General features: G+C 42.3%; 1 protein-coding gene across 2 annotated transcripts in view; it reads right to left on the bottom strand.

The window, feature by feature from the left end:
• THSD7B (thrombospondin type 1 domain containing 7B) overlaps positions 1–25,534 on the bottom strand; it is a 925,167-nt gene that overhangs the window by 529,782 nt on the left and 369,851 nt on the right. For both annotated transcript variants that reach the window (XM_082260936.1, XM_082260935.1), the window contains exons 7-8: positions 13,358–13,513; positions 9,739–9,939 (exon numbers count right to left, since the gene is read on the bottom strand). In XM_082260936.1, the coding sequence (XP_082117062.1) occupies positions 9,739–9,939; positions 13,358–13,513 (357 nt within the window). The remainder of the gene's footprint in view (positions 1–9,738; positions 9,940–13,357; positions 13,514–25,534) is intronic.

Here is a 25,534-nt window from a genome sequence, read left to right as displayed (position 1 = left end):
GGGATAAATTAGAGCGGAGACTGCAAGCCAGGCCTTCTCACCCAACATCAGTGCCTGACCTCACGAATGCGCTTCTAGAAGAATGGTCAAACATTCCCATAGACACACCCCTAAACCTTGTGGACAGCCTTCCTAGAAGAGTTGAAGCTGTCATAGCTGCAAAGGGTGGGCCAACTCAATATTGAACCCTACGGACTAAGACTGGGATTCCAGCAAAGTTCATGTGTGTGTATAGGGCAGGAGTCCCAATACCTTTGGTATTGTAGTGTAATCAGTGTTACCAACCTCCTGCAGCATTTTTTACTGTCAAAACATGGAAAGTTTACAGACGGAGCACATTTTCTACCGACAACCTGAAAAATGACAGAACTCCTATTAAATACCAAGATAACCTATATTTAAACAGTGTAAGCACAATATGGAGATGCGTACAATACCCATAAGAAGTAATTTGCCTGTCAACACAGTAAAACAAATTATCAGCCCCTGATATTTACAGACAGTTGTAAAATCAACTGATTTTTACAAACTGTCTGTAAATTTACTGACTATAGCATCCCTGGTCATTGAGCTCATTGTGGTCATTGATGTCAGTGAAAACAATGGTGCCCTATTGTTGGCTTAAAGCGGAGTTCCACCCAAAAGTGGAACTTCCGCTCGTTTGTTTCCTCCCCCCCTCCGGTGCCACATTTGGCACCTTTCAGGGGGGAGGATGGAATGGGTACCTATTTTTGACAGGTACCCTTCCCCACTTCCGGGATACGGTGCCGCGGCACCATTTCTTGGAAGCTCTGCCCCCTCCTCCCTCCTCCGCCGCCGAGCCAGTAGGAATGCGCAGCGCGCTTCGCGCATGCGCAGTAGGGACACGCCCATGAAGCTGCAAGGCTTCACTGCCGGGTTCCCTTACCGGCAATGGCAAAAAAATATCAAAAAATAAAGAAGTGATGCGCCAGATATACACAAATTAATATTGCTAAGTGTCCATAAAAACAGTCCAAATAATGCCGTGTTCAAGTGTCCATAGTGTTGGTAAAGGAACCGTAATCCCATGAGAAATGCTATCAAACACCATATGTGTCAAATCCCTCCACCAGGAGGATTAGCCTCTCACCTCAACATGGGACCCAGACGGGCCAGCATTAGCCTGTATGCAAAAGACACCAAGGGGATAACTCTCCAGCCTCTCACCTCCGGAGAACACAGGGACCGGATACAAGTGGGTCACACAGACCCCACAAGTCTGTGATCCCTTTATCCTTTGGTGGATCAAACCATACCAAACCATACCATCAACCAATGGTGGCTGCAGCACCCGACAGCCGATGAAAACATCGGCTGCGGTGCCGACATCGCTGGACTCCAGAACAGGTAAGTGTCCTAATATTAAAAGTCAGCAGCTACAGTATGTGTAGCTGCTGACTTTTAATTTTTGGAGGGGGAGGCAGAACTCCGCTTTAAGTGGATGGAATAGTTCCCCTCAATGATGTAATTGGGAGGAATAATGCCCCATTGTTGGTGTTGGTTGAAGGAGCAGTACCCCATCATTGATGTTAGTACGAGGAATAGTGCTCCATTGTTGGTGTCAGTGGAAGCAATGGTGCCTCATCTTTGGTGTCAGTGAGAAGAGTAGGGCATCATAACAGTGAGAGAATTGGTGTCCCAATGGCTGGATAAAGACAAGCAAAGGGTCATGTAAGAAATGCTCAAATCGCTGTATGTGGTTGGACACAGATCATGCCTGTGAGCAGCCTGGGGCTATGCGCTAGCACCCACGACAGGTCTCCCAGAACAAGGAGGCTCCCGCCCGGCCGCTGTAGGCAAACAGTAGGTGTGTTGCTGTTGAATTCTTACCTGGCTTAAAAAAGAGCTGGTGTGAGCTTAAAAAACTTACTTTTTCACATTTTATGCTGCCTTGCTGGTGTTTCGATGAGAATATAAAAAGTGCTATCTCTATACAAAGTCCTTTTTGAAGCCCTTGGTACGGGACAACTTTTGTTACAATAAAATCACCTATTATACATATTTTTGTCTGGTCTCCAAGTCCACAAAATACATCCTAAACATGGCTATAAATGATATTTTCCTGCCTTTTATGTGAGTTCTTTTCTTGGCAGTGAAAATTAAACAGCAAAATCCTCTCATCTATTATTCCATGGTCGGAATATTTCCAAAGTGAAAGAAAATCTCCGCAATGCAAAACAAACAGCACAGAAAATCTGACGGCAATAAGATATCTAAATTCAAAAACAGAAATGTAATATTTTGCAGCTTAACGGTGCTTAGATGTGATGGTTACATTCACTTTAATTTTCAGGATAAGTACATTTTATGGAAGTACAGAAAATACCTGTTTGTCTTGAGAGAAAATATTAATAATGCCCAAGAGCTGAACTGGAGGCAAAAATAATCTTATCTTTTTTCTGTAAATTACTAATCCTCCTACTCCCCATATTATGAAGATGAGAGGGTGTTGGAAGTCCAGCATGGATAACAATTATGGCTTCCTCCAAAGATACAGTGGAGAAGTGAGTGTAGCCACCTAGGGCCAGAGGAAATGTTACTACACAGGATCACCTGGGAAATTAACCACTTGCCTACCGTGCACTTTCACCCCCTTTCCATCCAGGCCAATTTTCAGCTTTCAGCGCTCTCACACTTTGAATGACAATTGCGCGGTCATGCTACACTGTACCCATATGAAATTTTTATCATTTTTTTCACACAAATAGAACTTTCTTTTGGAGGTATTTAATCACCTCTGGGTTTTTTATTTCTTACAAAAAAAAAGAAAAAAAGACAGAACATTTTGAAAAAAAAAAGTTTTTATTATTTTCTGCGAGTAAATTTTGAAAATAAATACATTTTTCTCCTTCACTGATGTGCGCTGATGAGGCGGCACTAATGGGCACTGATAGGCTAAACTGATGGGCACTGATGAGGTGGCACTTATGGGCACTGATGAGGTGGCACTGATGAGGCGGTACTAATATGCCGCACTGATGAGCACTGATAGGCGGCACTGATGAGCACTGATAGGCGGCACTGATGAGCACTGATAGGTGGCACTGCTGGGCACTGAGAGGTGGCACTGCTGGGCACTGAGAGGCGGCACTGACGGGTGGCACTGATGGGCACTGAGAGGCGGCACTGCTGGACACTGATGGGTGGCACTGATGGACACTGACGGGTGGCACTGACAGACACTGACAAGTGGCACTGATGATCACTGATGGGCGGCACTGATGAGCAGCACCATCAGTGCCCACAGTGCTGCCAGTCAGTGCTCATCAGTGCCTAGATGAGCAGGCAATGATGGGCACTGACTGGCAGCACTATGGGCACTGATTGTGGGCACTGATGGAGGGCACTGATGGTGGGCACATTTTATTTTATTTACCTTTGTTGTAATCAGGGCACTGGTGATCAGTGCCCTGATTACATTTTTCTTTGTCCCCGAACCACTGATCGGCTCTCTCCTTCCTCACACTGCAGTCTCTGTGTGAGGAAGGAGTGCTGGCAATGAGAGATGATCTCATATGTTTACATATGAGATCATCTCTCATGGGCTGATCACGTGGTAAATGGCCGCTGTGATTGGCCATTTACCACGATCTGTGATTGGCTGTGTCCAAGGGACACGGCCGACACAGATTTTCCCCGATGCGCGCTCGCGGGGAGCCTGTCTTTGGGAGGCCGTATAAAGACGGCCTCCCGGAAATGTGAGTCCACGCTGCAGCCGTACTTCGGCTATAGCGCGGATATGAAGAAGTTAAGGAAAAAAAGACTAAAAAAAACATGCAGCTATCTCATCTAAGGACTGGTAAAATGCAATATGTTTTTATTTTGGAGTTTACATACGATTTAAGGAGTACCCCTAGACAAAACCATTTTCTTTTTTAGTTTTTAATAGAAGGGGAAGGATTAAATCCTTTGCCAAGTTTTTATATTGCTGTCTGTGTCCCCATTGGGTTGATTCACTCCTCTGTTTGTAATGGTGACCACTGTCATCAAAAAAGAAAGTGAAGGGAAATCTAACATTTTAGGGTTGCACCTAAAACAAGACATAAAGGTCAATATTCCAATGTGCTAGCTGTTCTGGGGAAAACTGTTAAAAATGGGAATTACCCTCACTTGGGAGATTTCCTGCTGCAGAAAGAAGGAGACTGAGGCAGAAAGTGAAGGGGATTTTCCCCAATGAAACAGATAAACAGATAGTAGCTATTCTATTCAGAAAATATATATTTAAAATTATATAAAATTATAAAATTATAAATTATAAATATAAACCTGCACTCACAGACAATGATAAAACGAAATAGACTGCTGCTACTTATGAAAAGCAAAATGGTAAAACAGAGGAATTCTCACATATATGCAAAGTAGCTATTCTATGTTTCTATATAAAAAAAAATAATAATTATATATATATATATATATATATACACTGATCATTTATTTATTTTCAGTGATAACCTGAGACACTTCCAAGGTAAACACAGCATACCTTGTTCTCTCTGTAAGGATCACAGAGCGCCTGTGATCCTTCTATATAGGATCACAGGTCTCTGTGTTTATTTCACAAGTCCCGCCCCCATACAGTTAGACAACACTCCCCGAAGCTCACACTTAACCCTTTGATCACCCCTAGCTTAACCCCTTCCCTGACAGTGTTATTATTACAGTAACAGTGCATATTTTTAGCACTGATTACTGTAGTAATGTCACAGGTCCCCCCAAAAGTGTAAAAAATGTCAGTTGGGGGTCCGATCTGTCCGCCGTAATGTCGCAGTCCCACTAAAAATTGCAGATCCCTGCCATTACTAGTAAAAAAATAAATAAAAATGGCATAAATTTTTCCTTAGTTTGTAGACACGATAACGATAAACTACGCTTATTTTTATTTTTTTTTTACCACAAATATGTAGCAGAATATAAAATTGGCCTAAAAGGATGAAAAAATTTGATTTTTTCATTTTTTTGGGAATGTTATATAGCAGAAATTGAAAAATATTGTTTTTTTTTCTCAGATTTTTTTTTTCATAACTGTCGCTCTTTTTTTGTTTATATCGCAAAAAAATTAAAAATCGCACAGGTGATCAAATACCACTATAAGAAATCTCTATTTGTGGGAAAAAAAGGACATCAAGATTGCTCGACCACGCAATTGCCCGTTAAAGTAACACAGTGCCGAATCGCAAACAATGGCCTGGTTATTAAGGGGGCAAATCCTTCCGGTCCAGAAGTGGTTAATCCATCCAAAAAAAAAAAAAAAAACCCATAGTTTTGGCTTTATGAGATCATACTCTTTATATTTTAGTAGCAATTTCAGCTTCAGAAACTGACAAAACAATGTTAATAAATTATATTTAGGCATCTAAGCAACTTTGATGTGAGAAAGAAAACAGAAAATGTTTAAATCAAAGGTATTTCTTCTTTAATAATTTACTGTGCCGTTTTTACGAGATCAATAATACTAATAATGTGAATAAAAATAATAATACACAAAGAACTGTGCGTGCAGAGGTGTTGGAGGAGGCAGCGGTTTCTGCACCATCATTTTGGGAACATAAAATAAAAAAAAATATTGTTTTTTCATACAACTTAATGAAAGTAAGGACTCCAGATTTTATTTTTGATGGGTTTCCAGATTTAGAACACTTTATACTAGGAGTTGTATATTTTGAGGAGTTCTAAAATAAGCCATAAACAGGCCATAATCTGATGGTCCGGGTTGGAAAGCATACCAACAGCTGTGGCTAAACCATCAGAAAGTGTCAATAAGATTGCTGAGTATAGAAAGTAATGCACTTCATTCATTGCTGAGTATAGAAAGTAATTGCTGAGTATAGAAAGTAATGCACTTCAAAATTATACCCACAATAATAATGTGTAAACATACAAATGGTATAGGTGCAAATTACAAAAAATGACAAAAAATATTGCAATAGAATGACTATAGAAAATCAAAGTCCATAGTTAGATATGTGCAAATGAATAATCTGGTAGGTGATGAGTCCACAATTGAAGTGAAAATGCTCAAAACGAGTGATCACAGCATAATGAATGGCCTCTTACCAAATAGCCAACAAAAAGAGCATCCAATTGACAATGTTTTGTTGGCTACTTGGTAAGAGGCCATTCATTATGTTTATTTATCTTTATTTATTAATTTATCTAATATTTTTCTAGTGCTGCTTCTAGATATTGATTTGTGCACCCTTTTCTTTTACTACAAGAACAGATTATTGGGTGGGGCTGGGGAAGACCCAGCTGTCATGGTACACGTGGGTACCAATGACATAGGCAGAGGAAGACGGAGAGTCCTAAACGATTTCAGGGACTTAGGCGCTAAGTTGAGGACTAGGACCTCCAAGGTAGTATTTTCCGAAATACTACCTGTACCTCGAGCCACACCAGAGAGGCAGCGGGAGATTAGGGAAGTTAACGAGTGGCTGAGGAGCTGGTGTAGTAAGGAGGGTTTCGGGTTCCTGGAGAACTGGGCCGACTTCTCAGTCGGCCACTGGCTCTTTGGTAGGGACGGATTGCACCTAAATGGGGAGGGTGCAGCCGTACTGGGTGCGAGGATGGCCAAAAAGTTAGAGGGGCTTTTAAACTAGGGAATGGGGGGGAGGGTACAGATGTAGAATTAGCCAGTGGAAAGCAAGTTTCAGAGGGCAGAAATGGGGGCACTAGCGGTAGGGTGTACGGAGCTCCTATACCCAGGATGGGTAGGGGGAAAAATCAGGAGAGCAGCCTAAAAACATCAAATGAGGATAAATGTAACCGATCAAAATTAAGAGGTTTGTATACCAATGCCAGAAGCCTGGCCAACAAGATGGGAGAGCTGGAGCTGCTGATGTTTGAGGAGGAATTAGATTTTGTGGGGATAACTGAGACTTGGTTTGACAGCTCCCATGACTGGATGGCGACCATTCAGGGGTATTCCCTTTATCGCAGGGATAGAGAAGGTAAAAAAGGGGGAGGGGTATGTCTGTATATTAAGAACAGTATACAGGTAAATATGAGGGATGATATTAATAATGGAGCTAAGGATGAGGCAGAATCCCTGTGGGTAGAACTTCAAAGGGAAGGCACGGTGGGGAAGGTAATATTGGGAGTATGCTATAGGCCCCCCAACCTGGGGGAGGAGGGGGAGGCAGACCTCTTTTTACAGATAGGATTGGCAGCAAAGATGGGAAATGTCATTATAATGGGGGACTATAATTATCCAGATATAGACTGGGCAGAAGGAACCGCGCACTCAGCCAAGGCTAGGCAGTTCCTAAATGTTTTGCAGGACAATTTCATGGGTCAGATGGTGAATGCACCGACAAGAAACAATGCGGTACTTGACCTACTGATTACCAACAATACAGACCTGCTCACGGATATAGAAATAAGGGGCAACTTAGGAAACAGTCACCATAGGTCAATAAGTTTCAGTATTAATTACAGTTATAGGAAGCAGAGGGGTAATATAAGGACACTGAATTTCAAAAGAGCCAACTTCCCAAAACTGCGCTCGCTGCTAGAAAATATCAAATGGGATAGAACCCTGGGAACTAAGAACACGGAGGAAAAATGGGAGTGCTTCAAGAGCATACTTAACAAGGGGATTGACCAGTGCATTCCAAAGGGAAATAAATTTAAAAGAGCAAAATTAAACCCTGGGTGGCTAAACTCCAACATAAAAATGCATATTAGTGCTAAAGGAAAGGCTTTCAAAAAATACAAGACTGAGGGGTCATTGGCAGCATTTAAGCATTACAAAGAGTGTAATAAGAAATGTAAAGATGAAATCAGGGCGGCTAAAATAGAACACGAGAGACATAAAGCGGAAGAGAGTAAAAAGAACCCCAAGAAGTTCTTTAAGTATATAAACAGTAAGAAAGTGAGGTCAGAACACATTGGCCCCATAAAAGATGACAAAGGAAATATGGCAACTGAGGACAGAGAAAAGGCGGAAGTGTTAAATAATTTCTTCTCCTCAGTCTTCACAAAAGAATCGGCTACACGAACCCAGCTTGTAAGGCCAAACTAAACAACACACCTCAGGAAGTGCCGCCATGGCTAACTGAAGATAGACTTAGAACTAAACTTGAGAAACTTAACATAAATAAATCACTGGGACCGGATGGCTTGCACCCGAGGGTTCTTAAAGAGCTCAGCCAGGTGATTGCCAGACCATTATTCTTGATCTTTAAGGATAGTTTACAGACGGGTATGGTGCCAGCAGATTGGAAAAAGGCCAACGTAGTACCAATATTTAAAAAGGGGCCGAGGTATATCCCAGGTAACTATAGGCCGGTCAGCCTAACATCAGTAGTCTGCAAGATTTTGGAGGGGATGTTAAGGGACCACATACAAGACTTTAGTAATGAAAACAGTATAATTAGTAGTAATCAGCATGGATTTATGAAAAATCGTTCTTGCCAAACCAATCTATTAACCTTCTATGATGAAGTGAGCTGCCACCTAGATAAAGGTAAGCCTGTGGATGTGGTGTATCTGGACTTTGCAAAGGCCTTTGACACCGTTCCCCACAAACGCTTACTGTACAAACTAAGGAAGGTAGGTATGGACCATAAGGTGAGTACCTGGATAGAGAACTGGCTCCAGGGGAGAGTCCAGAGGGTGGTGATTAATGGGGAGTACTCGGATTGGGCGGGTGTGGATAGTGGGGTCCCCCAGGGTTCTGTCCTGGAACCAATCCTGTTTAATCTATTCATAAATGATCTAGAGGAGGGGATATCTAGTACAATCTCAGTATTTGCGGATGATACTAAACTAAGCATGCCAATATCTTCTATGCAGGATGTGGAAACCTTACAAGCGGACCTGAACAAAATAACGGGGTGGGCAACTGCATGGCAGATGAGGTTTAATGTTGATAAATGTAAAGTAATGCACTTGGGGGCCGGAAACCAGAAAGCAAGCTACTCACTAGGGGGGGAACCTCTGGGGGAGTCTAGGATGGAAAAAGACTTGGGGGTACTGGTAGACAACAGGCTTGGAAGTGGCATGCAATGCCAAGCAGCTGCAAGCAAAGCCAACAGAATACTGGGATGTATAAAAAAGGGGATTCACTCCAGAAATAAAGAGATTATTCTTCCACTCTACAAGACTCTGGTCCGGCCACATCTGGAGTATGCTGTCCAGTTCTGGGCACCGGTCCTCAGGAAGGATGTGCGGGAATTGGAAAGAGTCCAGAGAAGGGCAACAAAAATAATTAGGGGAATTGAGGACATCAGCTATGAGGAAAGACTACAAGCACTGAACTTATTCTCTCTAGAGAAGAGACGTTTGAGGGGGGATATGATATCAATGTACAAATACTGTACTGGCGACCCTAGCATAAAGAACAAACTATTCAAAGTAAGGAAATACAACAAGACACGTGGCCACTCACTAAAACTAGAGGAAAGGCGGTTTAACCTTAAAATGCGTAAGGGGTTCTTCACTGTAAGAGCGGTAAGGATGTGGAATTCTCTACCTCAAGCAGTCGTATCAGCAGGGAGCATCGATAGTTTCAAAAAACTATTAGATGGGCACCTTAGAGACCACAGCATACAGGGGTATACAATGTACGGTTAAAAGCAAACACACACACACATCATAGGTTGAACTGGATGGACTGATATCTTTTTTCAACCTCACTAACTATGTAACTATGTAACTATGTACAATAAGATTGCTCCAGAAGATTGAAGTAAAGTAGAAAATCACAAGCAGGCTTACCATTCTGCCCCCTGCAGGTGCTGTTTATGTGGTACCTTCCATGGCCGCAGTCCCCATTCTCAGGAACGCAGTGTAGCTCCCCTGATATGGTCCACTTATAACACACAGGATCCTCACAAGGAACCGATTCCACCAAATGGGGACAGTTCCTTTCCATGCTTTCTGACTTCAGTAAGACATGTCTTCTTCGGAATTTGAAACCTAAAAACAACAAAGATTGTTACTAAATAATGCAAATAAAATTAATGGAGCACAAAATGGGACTGACAGCATGCATTAAAAATTTTATGAAACAGAAACAAAGGCATAAACCTTAAACGATTAGTACTGGAATGATATCCTCAGACAATATTATAAAGGAAAATCTATCATTTCTAAGGTAACAGACTGTTTCTACTTAAATGTATAATTATTATCATCTACGATTGAGAGAGGCTCTGGCAAAGCAACTCCTTTCTGTTGAAAGGTGAAAGAATAACAGGGGTGCCCATTTATTGATTGCAATGGAATATTTCTTATTCAAACAAACCATTGAAAACCATGCTGCCTGACAACCTGCAAGGTTGATGTCCTGCCAGATACACAGTGCATCAGAAATACAGAAAAGAGAAAGCCAAAAAAGCGTTGAAGCCCAGATATAGTTTATTTTTCACAGAATCTGTTAAAATATCAATGGGCATTGGGGGTTCTGAAGGGTACCCTTCACTGGGGCTACAATAAAGCATATATAACATGAACTAGCAATAAAATAGTTGAATACATCTAAGTAGCAGTAGAGTAACAGCAAGTAAAAGAAAACATGAAAGCTACATGATGTGGCAATCTTCCATGACCAAGCAAATTGCGTAACAATTTCCTGGTTGACAACCAATAATTATAGGGAGTGTCTGGTGCTAGTAATAAAACTGGTCAACCATCCATTAGAATTTTCTTATGTAGCACCCTCCTAGTTAGATATGAGGCAGGTAAATTTAGTCCTTTTTTTGTTTCTCTGTAATCAGTGGAGCTTCAGCTGATTTCTTTTGGCTGATCAGGGTCCCACAGGCTGCACACTTCATTGCTTCTCCCTGCTTTCTGGAAAGCACTACAGACATCCCAACCTGCAAAAACTAATTTCAGGGAGGTTTCACTCCGTGCCACCGCCGACCGACCCCCTACCCCCCCCCTGTACCGCCACGACCCCCCCCCCCCCACTCGCACTAATTTAACACAACTAGAGGATGATCACATGAAATGGAATCAGTATACAGAGGTTTACGTCTTCTGAGAGATATTAAAGGAACACTGTAACCACCATGACCACCTCAGTGATTTGAAGTGGTCATGGTGGTAGAAGTCAGAATCACTGTCCGTGAGCCGCCGGCCAAAAGCAGGAGACTCCCACAAGTCATTGCAGACTTGTCTGTAGATAGATAGATGGAATATATTGCTAGATAGATAAGCAATAAATAGATCCTCTTTTCTCTCTCTCTATTCAAAAGTTCTGAGAGTTCAGAAGATCAGAGATGAATAATTTTGCTATGTAAATGGCAGTAGTAATCTTTAGAATATAAATGTACAGTTTACTAACAAGAAATAATAAAGACAGAGGAAAAAGGTGTATATTAAGAAATTGTAAGCAGACAACTTCTATTGTGAAATACCTTTGCTATGCTTAATATTTTATTTCCTTACTAACACACATATCTGCTGATTTATAAAAGAATTGGTGAGGGTGAGACAAAGAATTTGATTGCTGAGTGTTATGTTGGTTACCTCTATATAGGAGGAGGGTAGAGGAGGACGGATCGCACAGACCGATCTTCTGCTGCTGTTTCCTGTATGGCTCCTCCTGTCACAGGCGGAGTGCATTTCATATCCTTCTGTCTGTGACAGAGCCGGAACTATACTAGGAGCAGCGGTTCTGTCACTGACTCAGCAGACATCCGAAGTGTCCCACAGCAGCCGGGAGGTCACACGGCACTTGCGGGTGAGCCGGCGGCCAAAGGCGGGAGACTCCCGCAAGTCGCGGGAGACTTGGGATGTCTGGCACTAGAACATAAGAGTGGAACAGTCTGAGTGAGCGGCCTGAATATTTATAAGGTCCCAGCCAATCCCTGCGGGGGTGTGCTCAGAAGGTGACTGGAGAGAGCCACTAGCCAGGGGCTGGATCAGTCTACATTCTTGTCCGGCAGAAGAAGCGACCAGCCTGGAGGTTTAAGGCCCTCAAAAGCTATCCTGCGCCTTTACAAGAAGCCCAATAAGGCCCCCAACTATCCTGAGGCTGGGGCCCTATCTTCAGAGAGACTGCAAGCCAAAGAATGAGGATTTCACCTAGGATCCAGCCTGGAGATTCCACTACACAGCGGTCTTCCTGATCTTGAGGAGGGCACCCACGAATGTGTGAGTATAGACTCTACAGAGTAGGAGCTAAGTGAATGCTGTTTGTTAACCTCCTGTTGCACTAAGAGTGAGGTTCATTCAGCCGGGGACTATGCTTTGGTGCCCAGAACTGTCCACTTCCTAAGAATTGTTGCTAACAGACTTTTCAAGAAGTAGTGGCTAACAGAGGATATCCTCCTACATTTGTTTAGCATTCCAGGTTATCCCACTGTTCGCAATGTCCTAACTATGTTACACTGCAATAAATTCAGAAAAAGCAACCCCTAGACTACTTATTGATCCAGAACTGTGGATGCTGCGGTGTGCCTGAGTCTGACTGCTCTTGCAGTGTGGGAAAAGTGGACCTGGGACAAGATAGCAGGACCAGACAGAGAGTCTGCGCCACACTTAGATCAGATTTTTTAATTTGGATACATTTACCAATTACTACTGTATGTAGTGATTAGGCCTACCTAAACAATCCATTTTGATTTACATCTAATCAAATCGACTGATTGGTAAATTTTGCTGATATAATTGAATATGAGGAACAGTGTGTGGAAAGTGAAAGCACAAATGTTAGCATGCAACTGATCAAACTGTGGAAGAGTTGCAAGCATAGAGAGTGCTCAGAAGTTGGCTGCATTATTCAAGCAAGAAGTAGTTCAACTGGATGGTGGTTGGGCAGCTTGGCCCATGAGGAACTTTAGACCTTAAAAGCTGCAAATGCCTCTCAAAGCTAAGGTAAAGAAAGCTACCAATGTCATTTTTTATAAGCTTTCTTTGAATGAATACAATAAATTACATGTCTAAGTGGACAACTTCTTTAAACTGAAGGCCAGTAGCTCGACACCCTCCCCAGACTTGGGGAACTTCCTTTTCCCACCTCCTCTTTGCCTCTCCTCCTACCCTTTTATATTTCTAGGCCTCTTGCCCACCGCTCTGCTCTTTCCCTCCATTTGTCCAGACCTCTGTGATCAAGGGGGACGAAACATGTCAGGGGGGCATGGCTGGAGTGGCGCTGGCTGAGGCCACGTTTATCTACATACTAATGCACTGGGTTGTGCCTTTTCTTCTCTTTGATTAAGCTCTTACACTTCTGAGTGGTGCATTGACACCAGCTCCCTTCACTGAAACCCATGGGGAAATCTCTCTCTCAGCTTCAAGGAGCACTGCAAGTTTCATTTGGATCAACAGTTCACAGTGGATTTATCATTTAGTAGGCATCACTGTATAAAAGTAATGTGATCTAAAATACCTTTCCTCCCATGAGGATCCTGGCAGTTTTCATGGATGCAAGGTCCCCAGTCAGTCCATGGAGACAGCACGCAGTCGGTAAGACATTGGATGTTGCAGAGCTGAGTAGTTGATGGTGGTGGTCCTTCGCAAAACTCTGGATCCACTGGCCTGTAGACTAAATAACATAGCACAAGAAATATTATACAGAATGAACACTGACAAGTGTATATAGTTTTTAAGTTGATCACGGGAAATTTTGACGTGCTCAGTGTATCCAAAATTGATACCTAAGTTATAGACAGAGCCTGGTGAGCTATGTCAGCCCTTGGCTTCTTAAATATCTTGGATACTCCATCAGCAATATCTACTTCAAGATCTACCGAAACTTCAGACTGTTAGACTGTTTTCTTGTTCATCATTTTTTAGAAAATGTGAAGCCTCCCACCCACCCACCAAAAAAATTACACACTAAAATTCCTAACGAACACAAGTGTGCACAAATAAATAAATATACATATATTCAAATTAAATGAAGACATTTGAAAGGTGCTGAGTGCTTATCAACCCTGTTTAACCACTTCAGCTCCGGAAGGTTTTACCACCCTAACGACCAGGCCATTTTTTGTGATTCGGCACTGCATTATTTTAACTAACAATTGCGTGGTCATGCGATTCTGTACCCAAATACAATTGATGTCCTTTTTTTCCCCACAAATAGAGCTTTCTTTTGGTGGTATTTGATCACCTGTGCGGTGTTTAGATTTTGCGCTATGAACAAAAAAAGAGCGACAATTTTGAAAAAATAATTTTTTACTTTCTGCTATAAAACATTCCCAATAAAAAAAATGTAATTATTTATTTATTTATTTATTTTTTTATCAGTTTAGGCCAATTTGTATTCTGCTACATATTTTTGGTAAAAAAAAAATCCCAAAAAATGATTCGGTTTGTGCAAAAGTTATAGCGTTTACATACTACGGGATAGATTTTTGGATTTTTTTTTTTATTACTAATGGCGGTGATCAGTGATTTTTAGCGGGACTTCGACATTGCAGCAGACAGATTGGACCCCGAACTGACATTTGACACTTTTTGGGGACCAGTGACACGAATACAGTGGTCAGTGAAAATAATATGCACTGTTACTGTATAAATGTCACTGGCAGGGAAGGGGTTAATACTGGGGTGATCAAGGGGTTAAATGTGCTCCTAAATGTGCTTGCTAACTGTGGGGGGGGGGCTCTGTGAGAGGCACACAGAGATCTGTGTTTCAGCTTAGCTTACTGTCCTGTCTGACAGGAGAGCCGCCTGCTTTGTTTACATAAGCAGGCGGCTCTCGTGTCGGTTTCCCAGAAGATTGCGGGAGGCCGGCGGCGATCGAACCCGCTTCTCCCGCGGTCTGGCTCCTGCTGTGTCTAAGGCTGTGACTGCACGTACATAATTACGTACATGTGAGTGATTCTGCGCAGCCGAGCCGCCCTGCCGCATTAAATCTGCGTTGGGCGGCAAGCAAGTGGTTAAACAAATGTATGCATATTTATCAGCGTATATTTGCCAATTGAAACATAAAGGGGTTGATTTACTAAAGGCACTTAGACTGTGCATGGTATGATTGATATTATTTTTTTTAGAAATTACCAAAAATGGTGAGTGTCCTTCTGAAGAGAGGGTGAAAAACACCCGCAGATACACAGACTTTCCTGGGGCACAATGGGTTGGATTTACTAAAGGCAAACAAACAGTGCACTCTGCAGCACATCCAATTTGAATTTTCCACATCATGCCGGCACTGTATGAACACCTAGGGCTGCTGTTAGAAATCACGGGGCCCTGCACAGCCTACCTAGCAGGCCCCCCTGAATATATCAAGACAATATTTTCAAAAAAAAATACACTAAAATCATAATTAGTGGACACAAACATAACAGAGAACCTGTGTGAATAAGACCTCTTTAATTGTTTTTTATATTTAAAAAGAAAAAATTATATATTTTTTAAAAATGTTAAAAATGTTTACAATTATTTTATTTTAAGTTTTTAAATTATTTAATACAATGTTTAATTTTTTTTTTTTTTACAGTTAATTTTTTTACAGAACAGGGAAGCCTGCAGCACTGCAGGGGGAGGGGGTGTCACAGTGAAAGGAGGCACACAAGGAGGGGGGAATCAGAATCAGGCAGAACAGGGAGGGGGGGGGGGCGGTTTTGGAGAAGCAAATACAGGGACGATGCCCTGTGTCTGTGTCTCTCACTGCAGCAGCTGAAAGGGGGAGTAACTGGCTTTCAGCTGCTGCAGAGAGCCGCACAGGGCTTCCTTCTGTAATTGTACCTCTGCCCAACCGCACCGATTCCCTGTGCTGTTGGGGCCCCCCTGTGTGCCCGGGCCCCCTACAGGGAGACTGGTGGTCCCTCCCCCTATCAGTGGTCCTGTGAACACCCAAAGAAGAACCCAAATCACCTTTCACTTCTCTTTCAGTCTGCTTTCTCCTCCTAGCAGCTTGCTTCTTGAACTGCAGTGCAACTAATTGACTCCTTGCTCTGCTTCTTTCCCTTTCCTATCTGAGCTCTGCTGTACAGGGATGGCAAGAGGCTGATTCAAAAGAAAATTCAGGTACTTACACCATTTACTTATGTATTATTACGCATGGAGCTGCAAAAATTTGTGATTTATACCCGCCTGGAATTCAGCTTTAAAATAATGAGCCATTTTTCTATCACATGGAAGTTCTTAAAAAACAGGAGCTCGGTATCCAATAAATTAATTTTAAACAAAGAATAAACACTTCAGCTTGCAGAATCCTCTGTTCTCTATGTTAGAAACAATGCGGCTTTGTCTTCATAGAATGTTCTGGAAAATAATCAAGTTGTGGATTGGGACCTCTCATTGTACAGTCCACACATCAGTCAGAACATCTTACAATACAGTAAAAATTTGGTATTCACTGTCTATGCAGCCACTATTGATTGACCAGCCCAGATTCCCTCAGGGCCCCCTTCTAAGACATTTATCAAACTATTCTAGCTTTGCAGAGTTCAGCATATAAGTATACAGTTTTCAACGTACGTATACACTTTGTAAGCTAAAGAGAATTACATATTTTCATAATAGTAATATATATATATATATATATATATATATATATATATATATATTAGTGATCGACTGTTTTATGTCTACAGGTACTGTGGTGGAGGGATCTGAGGGACAGCTGAGGACTGCCTTTGATTGGGTTGTGGTAGTTCAAAAGAATAGCCTTTGGGCTGAACAACATGCCCACCATATTCCATAGTGTGATGGAAAACTAATTTGGGGACATAAATATGGATAGTTTTCTGAACTATTTAGAATGTTTTCTGCCAAATTTGAGGACCTTTTTGCACACCTAGATATTGTGTTGCACCAGTATGGGCTGAAGTTTGAAAGCCAAGAAGTGCTATCTATAAAAGCATGAGATTGAGTTCCGCAAACACTTCATTTCCAGACAAGTCATACTTCTTAATCCCGAGAAATTAAAGACTATACAGGAATGGAGGCCCGACAACAATGGCTGAAGTCAAAGCTTTCCTGGCAAGATGATATTTAAGGAGTATCATAATGCATCATCGTTCTCCTCTGGTTTGCACCAGAAAGTAGGCCAAGAGAGGGGGGGGGTTACATGAAAGTCGAATGGGGATCAGAACAACAGGATGTGATTGACTTCTGGAAGCTGCAGCTGATGTTGGCTTCCTTGCTGGCCTTTGTTGTCTTCTCCCTCCCATTCCAGCTAAGCATCAACAGCAGTATTCAAGGCTTAGGGGTCATTGTCTCACAAGTACAAGACAGCCAGGAGGGGGTCAACACCAGTTGAAGCCTGCATGCAACAGAGAGGAACCCTGAAATCTACAGCTCTTTAAAGCTGGAGTTTTTATCCATGGTGTGGGCAGTCAACAAATGTTTTGCTGAGTATGTGACAAAGGACTAGTTTGCGGTCTGGACAGATAACAATCCCTTAGTGCAACTCCAAACAACTGAACTTGGTGCCTGGACCAATGTTGAGCAACCTACCAGACAAAGGCGGGGATGTTCCTTGCATTATCACCCTTGAAACAGCAACCAAGCAAAAGCAAGAGATTCCCTATCATGCTACTCATTAGCAAGGCTTCACTTATGCCCCGTACACATGCGTCGATAGTTGGCCGTGAATTTTTGGCCAACGTCCGATCGGTCGACTTTCGGCTTGTTAGTATGATGCTTTCGACAACCGACTCCGACTTTTCGGCCGAAAAAAATCTGGTGTGCAGGCTATAAAATTTTTTTTGGCCGTCACCACAACGGCCGATTTTCCGTCAGTCAGTACAGATTTCGGCATACAAAAATCTGATGAGCAAGACTGGGCATGCTCAGAGAAGAAAAAACACACGGAAAGTAAACCATCACATGACATCACTTCTGAAGTAGATTTTTGTTGGCCGAGAAAATTTGTGTGCAGTCTAGAGCCCATTTCAACCAACACAACAACACTGGACAAAAGTTGAACGATCGGTCGGCCGATAATCATTGCGTATGTACGAGGCATTAGATGTGGACAAAGAAGCAGAAAGAAATCCCTGACTTGACTGCAGTAAGGCCTAGGACAGGGCTGCTCAAACTACGGCCCTCCAGCTGTTGCAGAACTACACACCCCATGAGGCATTGTAAAAACTCTGACATTCACAAACATGACTAGGCACGATGGGAATTGTAGTTCCCAATCCACTGGAGGGCCATAGTTTGAAGACCCCTGGCCTAGGAGTAAACCTCATGTGAACTTGATCCATGTACTGGAAAAGTATAGATGGGCAGAGACAAAGAAAGGTGATTCTGTGGTTTCACTCCTAATAGAGGTAATATGGTTACGACAGTGTCCCAGTTATCTTTGTCTTTTATTTTATCTTTTAATGCGCTATTAATTTTATTTTATTATTATTTTTTTTTTTTTTTTTTACTGGAGCTCTAAATCTGAACCAAAACCAATATAGTTCTCCCTTAAAAAAAATCTAAACAACTAAAATCAAACTCTAAACTTCCCGCAGAACACTAACACTATTAAAGGATTATTTCCTTGTAGCAATTGCATAATAACAGCCTTGAGACAGCTGGTACGAAATATTCCCTCTAATATCATTCGGCAGGCTGTTAGGCAGTATTATTACAATGTAGTGAAATTCAGTGCTCCCTCCATCTCAAACAAAAGAACAAAACTGTCAAACGGCTTGAAAATACTTTCCGGAAGCTTCCGAAAAACTCTAGAGCTAGAGCCTTAGTGAGTTATTAGTAATAGATCCACGCTCACTGCCATTGGCACAGTGTGAATAATTACATGCTTGATGAGAAGGGCTCAGATACATTTCAAAGTCCCACTTCTTTCCAACAAAGCAAAAAATGACTGTAATGAAAAGCTTTATAATTATAGAAAAAAAAAAAAAAAAACAGCAACTTTAGTTTTAATTGGAATATAGACTAATCCATGCTCAATCTTCATCAGGCAATTATATGTATGGAATGATGCATAATAATTGCAAAATTAATTTTTCAGCCATTTCGGTTGATACATAGCAAACTTATGTGAAACAATTAGACATGCAGGCCAAGATTCCTAGTCATATTCTGAGACTGCACAGATTTTGCCTCCTTAGAACTCTGCCCAACCCCCCCGTCTACAAGTACACCTAAACAACTGAATTAAGCTAACCCTGTTAGGTCTTTAAAAAAAAAATATCATTGCCTGCTTCTTGTAACAGAATAGCTAAAAAAAAAAAGTGAGGCCCATGTCTTCTACCTTTTCTCCGTTTCAGCTCTGCCTCCTTAACCACTTAAGCCCCGGAAGATTTTACCCCCTTCCTGACCAGGGCCTATTTTGCGATTCGGCACTGCGTGATTTTAACGGACAATTGCGCGGTCGTGCGACGCTGTACCTAAACTAATTTGACGTCCTTTTTTTCCCCACAAACAGAGCTTTCTTTTGGTGGTATTTGATCACCTGTGCAATTTTTACTTTTTGCGCTATAAACAAAAAAACAGCGTCAATTTTGCAAAAATAACAACATTTTTCACATTTTTTTTATATGAAATTCCCCCAAAAAAAAAGTAAAAATCAAAATTTTTTAACATTTTGGGCCAATTTTTTTTTTTTACCATACGTTTGGTATAAAAAAATCGCAAAAAGCGTATTTTGATTGGCTTGCGCAAAAGTTATTTACTAACAAAGGGAAAGATTTTTGTAATTTTTGTTGTTTTTTTTAACGCGTAATGGCGGCGATCTGCGATTTTTTTGCGGGACTGCGACATTGCGGCGGACAAATTGGACCCTTGACTGACATTTTTGACACTTTTGGGGTTACCAGTGACATTTCTACAGTAATTAGTGCTATACATATGCACTGTTACTGTAAAATTACACTGGCAGTGAAGGGGTTAACTTTTTTGAGAGGGAGGGGTTATGTGTGTCCCTAGGGGCGTGATTCTAACTGTGATTGGCTGTGGCTTGAGGTGTAGGAACAGTGATCAACGGTCCTACATAGTAGAACCGTATGATCACCATTCCTACACAGGGGAGAATGACAGGCGGCTTGTTTACATCAGCCGCCTGCCTTTCTCCCTCTCCACCCGACGATCGCGAGTGACCGGCGGACATCGGGTCCACCGGTCACACGCGCGGGGGGGTCCGTGACCATGTGGGAGCGGGAGCGCGCCTCTGGCGGCGCGCGCTTGCTCCCTAGACCCTCACAGGCTAGCGACGTAGCCCTACGTCGCTCTGCCTGTGAGGGGCTGACCGCCGACGTAAATAGTCATGCGGCGGTCGGCAAGTGGTTAAGACTCTGTAATATAACAGAAAATGTGTTAAGAGTGCTGGAACCAAAGATTTAGGTGACGTTAGATATCAAAAGAGTAAAGGGAAGCTCTCTGTTACATGAAGTATCCTTGAGAATCCTGGAGAAATCCAAACAGTGTGAAAGGTGGGAAAGCCTTAAGTATAAACTAAGTCAAGCAGAAGGTTATTACTTTTGATTAAAAGGCTTTTAGCTGGCGCCCACACAATCGATGTAATAATTTCTGTTGTCTTGCCATTGTTTGTCCAGAATAAGCTTTTATTACAATCAACACCCAAGCCCTGATGAAGGTTCAGTTTTGAGGCCAGAAACAAGTTGGATTTAACTTCTAATAAACTTCTATTGAATTTATTATGACTGTTGGGGAGATTTACTAAAATTGGAGAGTGCAAAGTCTGGGGCAGCTCTGCATAAAATCCAATCAGCTTCAAGGTTTTATTGTGAAAGCTTAAAGCTGATCTTCACTGCATCTGAACACCACAAACCAAAAGCACTATCTAATTCATTTTTATTATTCAAAGCAACCCCCCCCCCCCCATCCATCCATGTCTCCGTGTGCTTTATTTTGTTGAGAAGTCCCTTTCAAAAACACCCCCCCAGCATTTCGGGCCATAGCCATCTTGAGTAAGGGTAAAGCCTCGTACACATGCACCGATTGTTGGCTGTGAATTTTCGGCCAACGTCCGATCGGCCAATTGTCGGCTTGTTAGTATGATGCTTTCAACAACCGACTGCGACTTTTTGGCCGAACAAAATCTGGTGTGCATGCTATAAAATTTTTGTTGGCTGATTTTTTGTCAGTCAGTACAGATTTCGGCAGACAAACATCAGATGAGCAAGACTGGGCATGCTCAGAGAAGAAAAAACACACGGAAAGTTAACCAGCACATGACATCACTTCTGAAGTTGGTTGTTGTTGGCCGAGAAAATTCGTGTGCAGTCTAGAGCACATTTCAACCAACACAACAACACTGGACAAAAGAAGGCCGATCGGTCGGCCAACAATCGGTGCGTGTGTACGAGGCTTTAATGATTCATTTAACATTTACTTCCTGGAATACCATCTGCCCTTAGCTCAGCCATGCAGGCAGGAGGTTGTGCTTAGCTGGGGAAACCCCTCCACCCTCCTGAAGACTCCTGGGATGTATGACAACATTTGCCTTGGCAAGAAACCAGGAAGTAACTGAAGAAATGTAAAAAAAAGTTTAAAACAAGAAAAAATTATATACTTTCCCATCTATTTATTAATGCTAGCAGAATGAGGAATACAAATAAACAATGTTGATTGAGATAGTAAAGTTTCACTTTAATTGAACAAGCTGATTGGCTACCATGCACAGCTGCACCAGATTTTGCACTCTTCAGTTTTAGTAAATCAACCCTTCTGTGTCACACTCATCTTCCAGAAGACTCTTTAGCATACAATACTTGTTGGAATGTTAGAAACTTGTGTTTTCCGACGCACACTGTGGTTCCTTCCACCCACCTGTAAACTATTACAAGACACAGCAGTGATGTAGGGGTTGGAAGTCCAAACTATAGTTTATGACATCCTACATCCATTCACAGCAGTGTCAAATGCCAAAGAATCTTATGGAGCTGCAGAACTGGAACAAAGGGAAGGTAGGAGATTGGGGCTGCTGGAAAGGCGAAGTATAATACCTCTTCTGTTACTGGGAGCTGGCATTGAGACTTCACTGGGTCGCTTTAAGGCCCCTTTAACATGGGAATCTGATTTGCCCAGCAGGGGATCTGTCTGCTGATCCCTTGCTGAACAAAGCAGAGTGGGCAGATGACAGGTCTATGTCAGCTCTGTTTATTAAGAGTGGACACCGACACAACCAGCTTTACTCTAGCTGGTTTGTTTACACCCACCTGCCATTCCATCCACCTATATAGAGAGAAAAGTTTCCCCTTCTGTTTTTTTTTTTTGGCGGACTAGGTCGGATTGGAGGTAGGCAGGTGTAAATGTCCGTTTACACCTGCTGATCCATAGGAATACATGGACAATCGATCAGGTTCTCCTGAAAAACTGACAGATGGACCGGATTGGATTACCTGTGTTAACCTCCTGGGCGGTAATCCCGAGCGTGACTCGGGGTTGATTTTTCATATCAGGATCGGTAACCCCGAGTCACGCTCGGGGTGGATAGGCAGAGAGCGCAGCGGTGTTCTCTTACCTTATCCTGGCGATCCAGCGATGATCTCTCATTGCTGTGACCGCCAGCCGAGAGTCCCGCCGCTCCTCCGTCCCTCCGTCGGTACGATCACTTCCTAGTTCCGTTCCCTGCAGCAGCAATGCTGCATGGGAGCGGAACTAGGGAGGGAAATTAAAAAAAAAAACAAAAAAAACGTTACACAAAACACACTTTATATTATATTATATATATATATGCATATATATATATATATATATATATATATATATATATATATATATATATATGCATGCATATATATATATATATATATATATATATATATATATATATATATGCATGCTTATATATATATATATATATATATATGTATATATATATGTATATATATATATATATATATATATATATATATATATATATATATATATATATATATATATATATATATATATATATATATATATATGCATATATGCACTTCATAGTAAGGCCCCTTTCACAGAGACGGACTGATTGGGTCCCCCTGTCAATAGTTCAAGCGGCCTGATCGGACCATCCATAGCTCTCTATGGAGCGTGGGTGTCAGCAGACCCCTCTGATCCGATCTGGTCTGCTAAAAACAAACAGATGGGGAATCATCCGTCCAACGGATCTGATCAGATGACAGTTGGGAGGAAACAGACAGGCAGTAACCCAATATAAAAGATGATGTTACACTGAGTAAATAGATATCAAATGTGTCATGCTTTATAATCACGCACGCCCGTGCATGGGCAACGCTTTAAAAGCCTTTACATGTTACCACTTTAGATTTTCAGAGTAGGTTTAGTGCTGGAATTACTGCCCATGATCTGACGTTTGCAGTGATTCCTCACATGTGTGGGACGATCGCTGTTTGCACTTTTCTTTTAAAATATTAATTTATTTTATTTATTTATTTATTTTGTTTACACTGTTGCTTCAATTATTATTTTTTTTATCACTTTTATTACTGTCACAAGTTTAGCACCCTCCTAGGTAGGTGCTAGGAAAAAGCATCAGATCTGTTAATTTTGCCTGTCACATGTTTCCAGGTGTGATTTACTGGGTCTGGGGGAGTGTCCCCACTTTGTCCAATGAGGGAGCTTGTTGGACAGTGGAGGAAACCTAACCAGTAGCACATCAGGGTTTATGGCTGTCTCAGTGGATGGGCAGTGCTGCAATGCATCCTGGGATTAGCAATAAATCCAGAGGGAACATGTGACAGGGCGTCTTTTGGCGGGAGCAAAGTCCCAGGAGGAGGTGGACGGCTGCCTCTCCTCCTGTAGGTGTGAGGAAGGTGGTTCAGGAGGTCGGCCTAGTGAACCGGGTGTGGAGCTGAGCTGCAGAAGAATTCAAAGTGGAGCTGCTGGCAGAATGTTGTGGGAAAAAAACAGTATCGTGAGTACCAGAGGATTTGCCTAAGGGTTTGCCTGAGAGAGGGGACCATTACAGAGAAGTCAGGGGATCAAGGAGTCAGCTCACACATGAAGTGTAACAGTAAAGGGGGTGCCGTGTAGTTGACCCTGAAGATTAGGAACAAAGGGGGTGCCAGGAAGGGCCCTGAAGTTGTTCAGCAGTACAGTACAGATTACCTCAGAAAGCTCATTCCCTTATACTTCACAGCAAAGGGCAAAGTGAAGCAGCGGCCTAGCCGTGACTAGCGTTACTCAGCGTTACTCCGCATTTTCAAGTCGTCCCAGCAAATTGTGCATAGTTGTATAAAGTTGGAGTATCCCACGCATTCCCTCCTCCTATCCAAGTTCCAAATAAAAACACAAAAACCAAAGCTACTGGACTGTTTCCTGACTGAGCTAAAACACTTGGGAAATGTCAGACTGTAATGTTGTTGCTAATGGTAACCCAGGGGAACCCAAAATCAGCAGTTCCTAAGGGAGTAGTTCTACACAAGGAATGTAAAAATCCTTGTGACAGCAATAGGCATGTGACAGGTACTCTTTATGGAAAGATCTGGGGTCTGTGAGACCCCAAATTCCACCTCTGCCCTTAAAAAATATTCAAAACACCAGGATCAGTGATGTCAGGTCATCGCTTCCGGGTTACCACAGTGGAGAGCTAAGCAAAGGCGAGTCCCCTCCCACTGCTTGTAAAATTGGCTTGGTTAGCTGCTAGGATTGCTTTTACAAGAGAGCCGACTGCCGACTCTAAAAAAAAGTACCAGGGTGTTTCTGGTGGCTGTAGGCATCATCCCAGTATAGTCACCCAAACTCCAGTAAGGTACAGGTATGCAGCTGTTCCGGAAGTGTCTATTCTCCGACTCGCCTGCTGAGTTAACCCTTTGTAGTGGCCTTACTCTTGTACCCCATGTGTGCTTTATAGGCCCTGTTCTTCTGAAACGCCATGTACCATGTACCACCTCTTTTGAATAACTTCCGGCTAGGTTCTAGAACAGATATTAGAACATTACTGAAAGCTTCAGGAACATTACAGTTCAAAGTTCAAAACAATCCAACTCCTAACTAACTATTCTGTGGATGCTCAGAGTCAGGTGTACTTGTAAAGGTAAAGGAGTCCATTTAGGTAGTGTCCATGACTGGTGAGTTCCCTTGCGGTGGCAGATGAAGGCTACATCTTTCCAGGTGACAAGGACAACAGAAGCTCTCTTCCCAAGCCCTGCCTTTCCCATGTAGCGCTACCCCCGAAGGAGCCGCATGGGTTTCCCCACTTGTTTTAGCTACAGACAATCACAGGGTATTTTCTCACACAGCCAGGTGCACACACTCTTCCACTCATTGACTCCAATGACCAGTCTAGGGGAATTTGTGTTTTTGTTCTCTCTCTGGAGGAAGACCCAGAGTTCATGTGCTTATCAAATATAAATACAAGCACCCAGCATGTTTAGGGGCACCTCCCCTTGTAATTGGCCAGGACCGTATGAATATTCATGATCTCAGCTGCAATGTTTCCACCCACTCTCCAGCACCTTCCGTAGCTGCTAGACCAGTGTGAAACTTCAGGACATTATGAGCAGCACCAGAGCACACTGAGCACACTCTGCTAAATAATCAAAGCCTCTGTTAGGCGGACAGCACTTAAATTTACCTGCCGTCTCTCTGTTAAGCAGAGAAACCAAAACTATAGTACACTCACTCTAGCACTTACCTAGAAGGGGCTACATCTATATATATATATATATATATATATACA

Source organism: Pelophylax lessonae (genome assembly GCF_965119305.1).
Source record: "Pelophylax lessonae genome assembly, chromosome: 6".
Lineage (NCBI taxonomy): Eukaryota > Metazoa > Chordata > Amphibia > Anura > Ranidae > Pelophylax > Pelophylax lessonae.
This window is presented reverse-complemented; position numbering and strand designations above follow the sequence as displayed.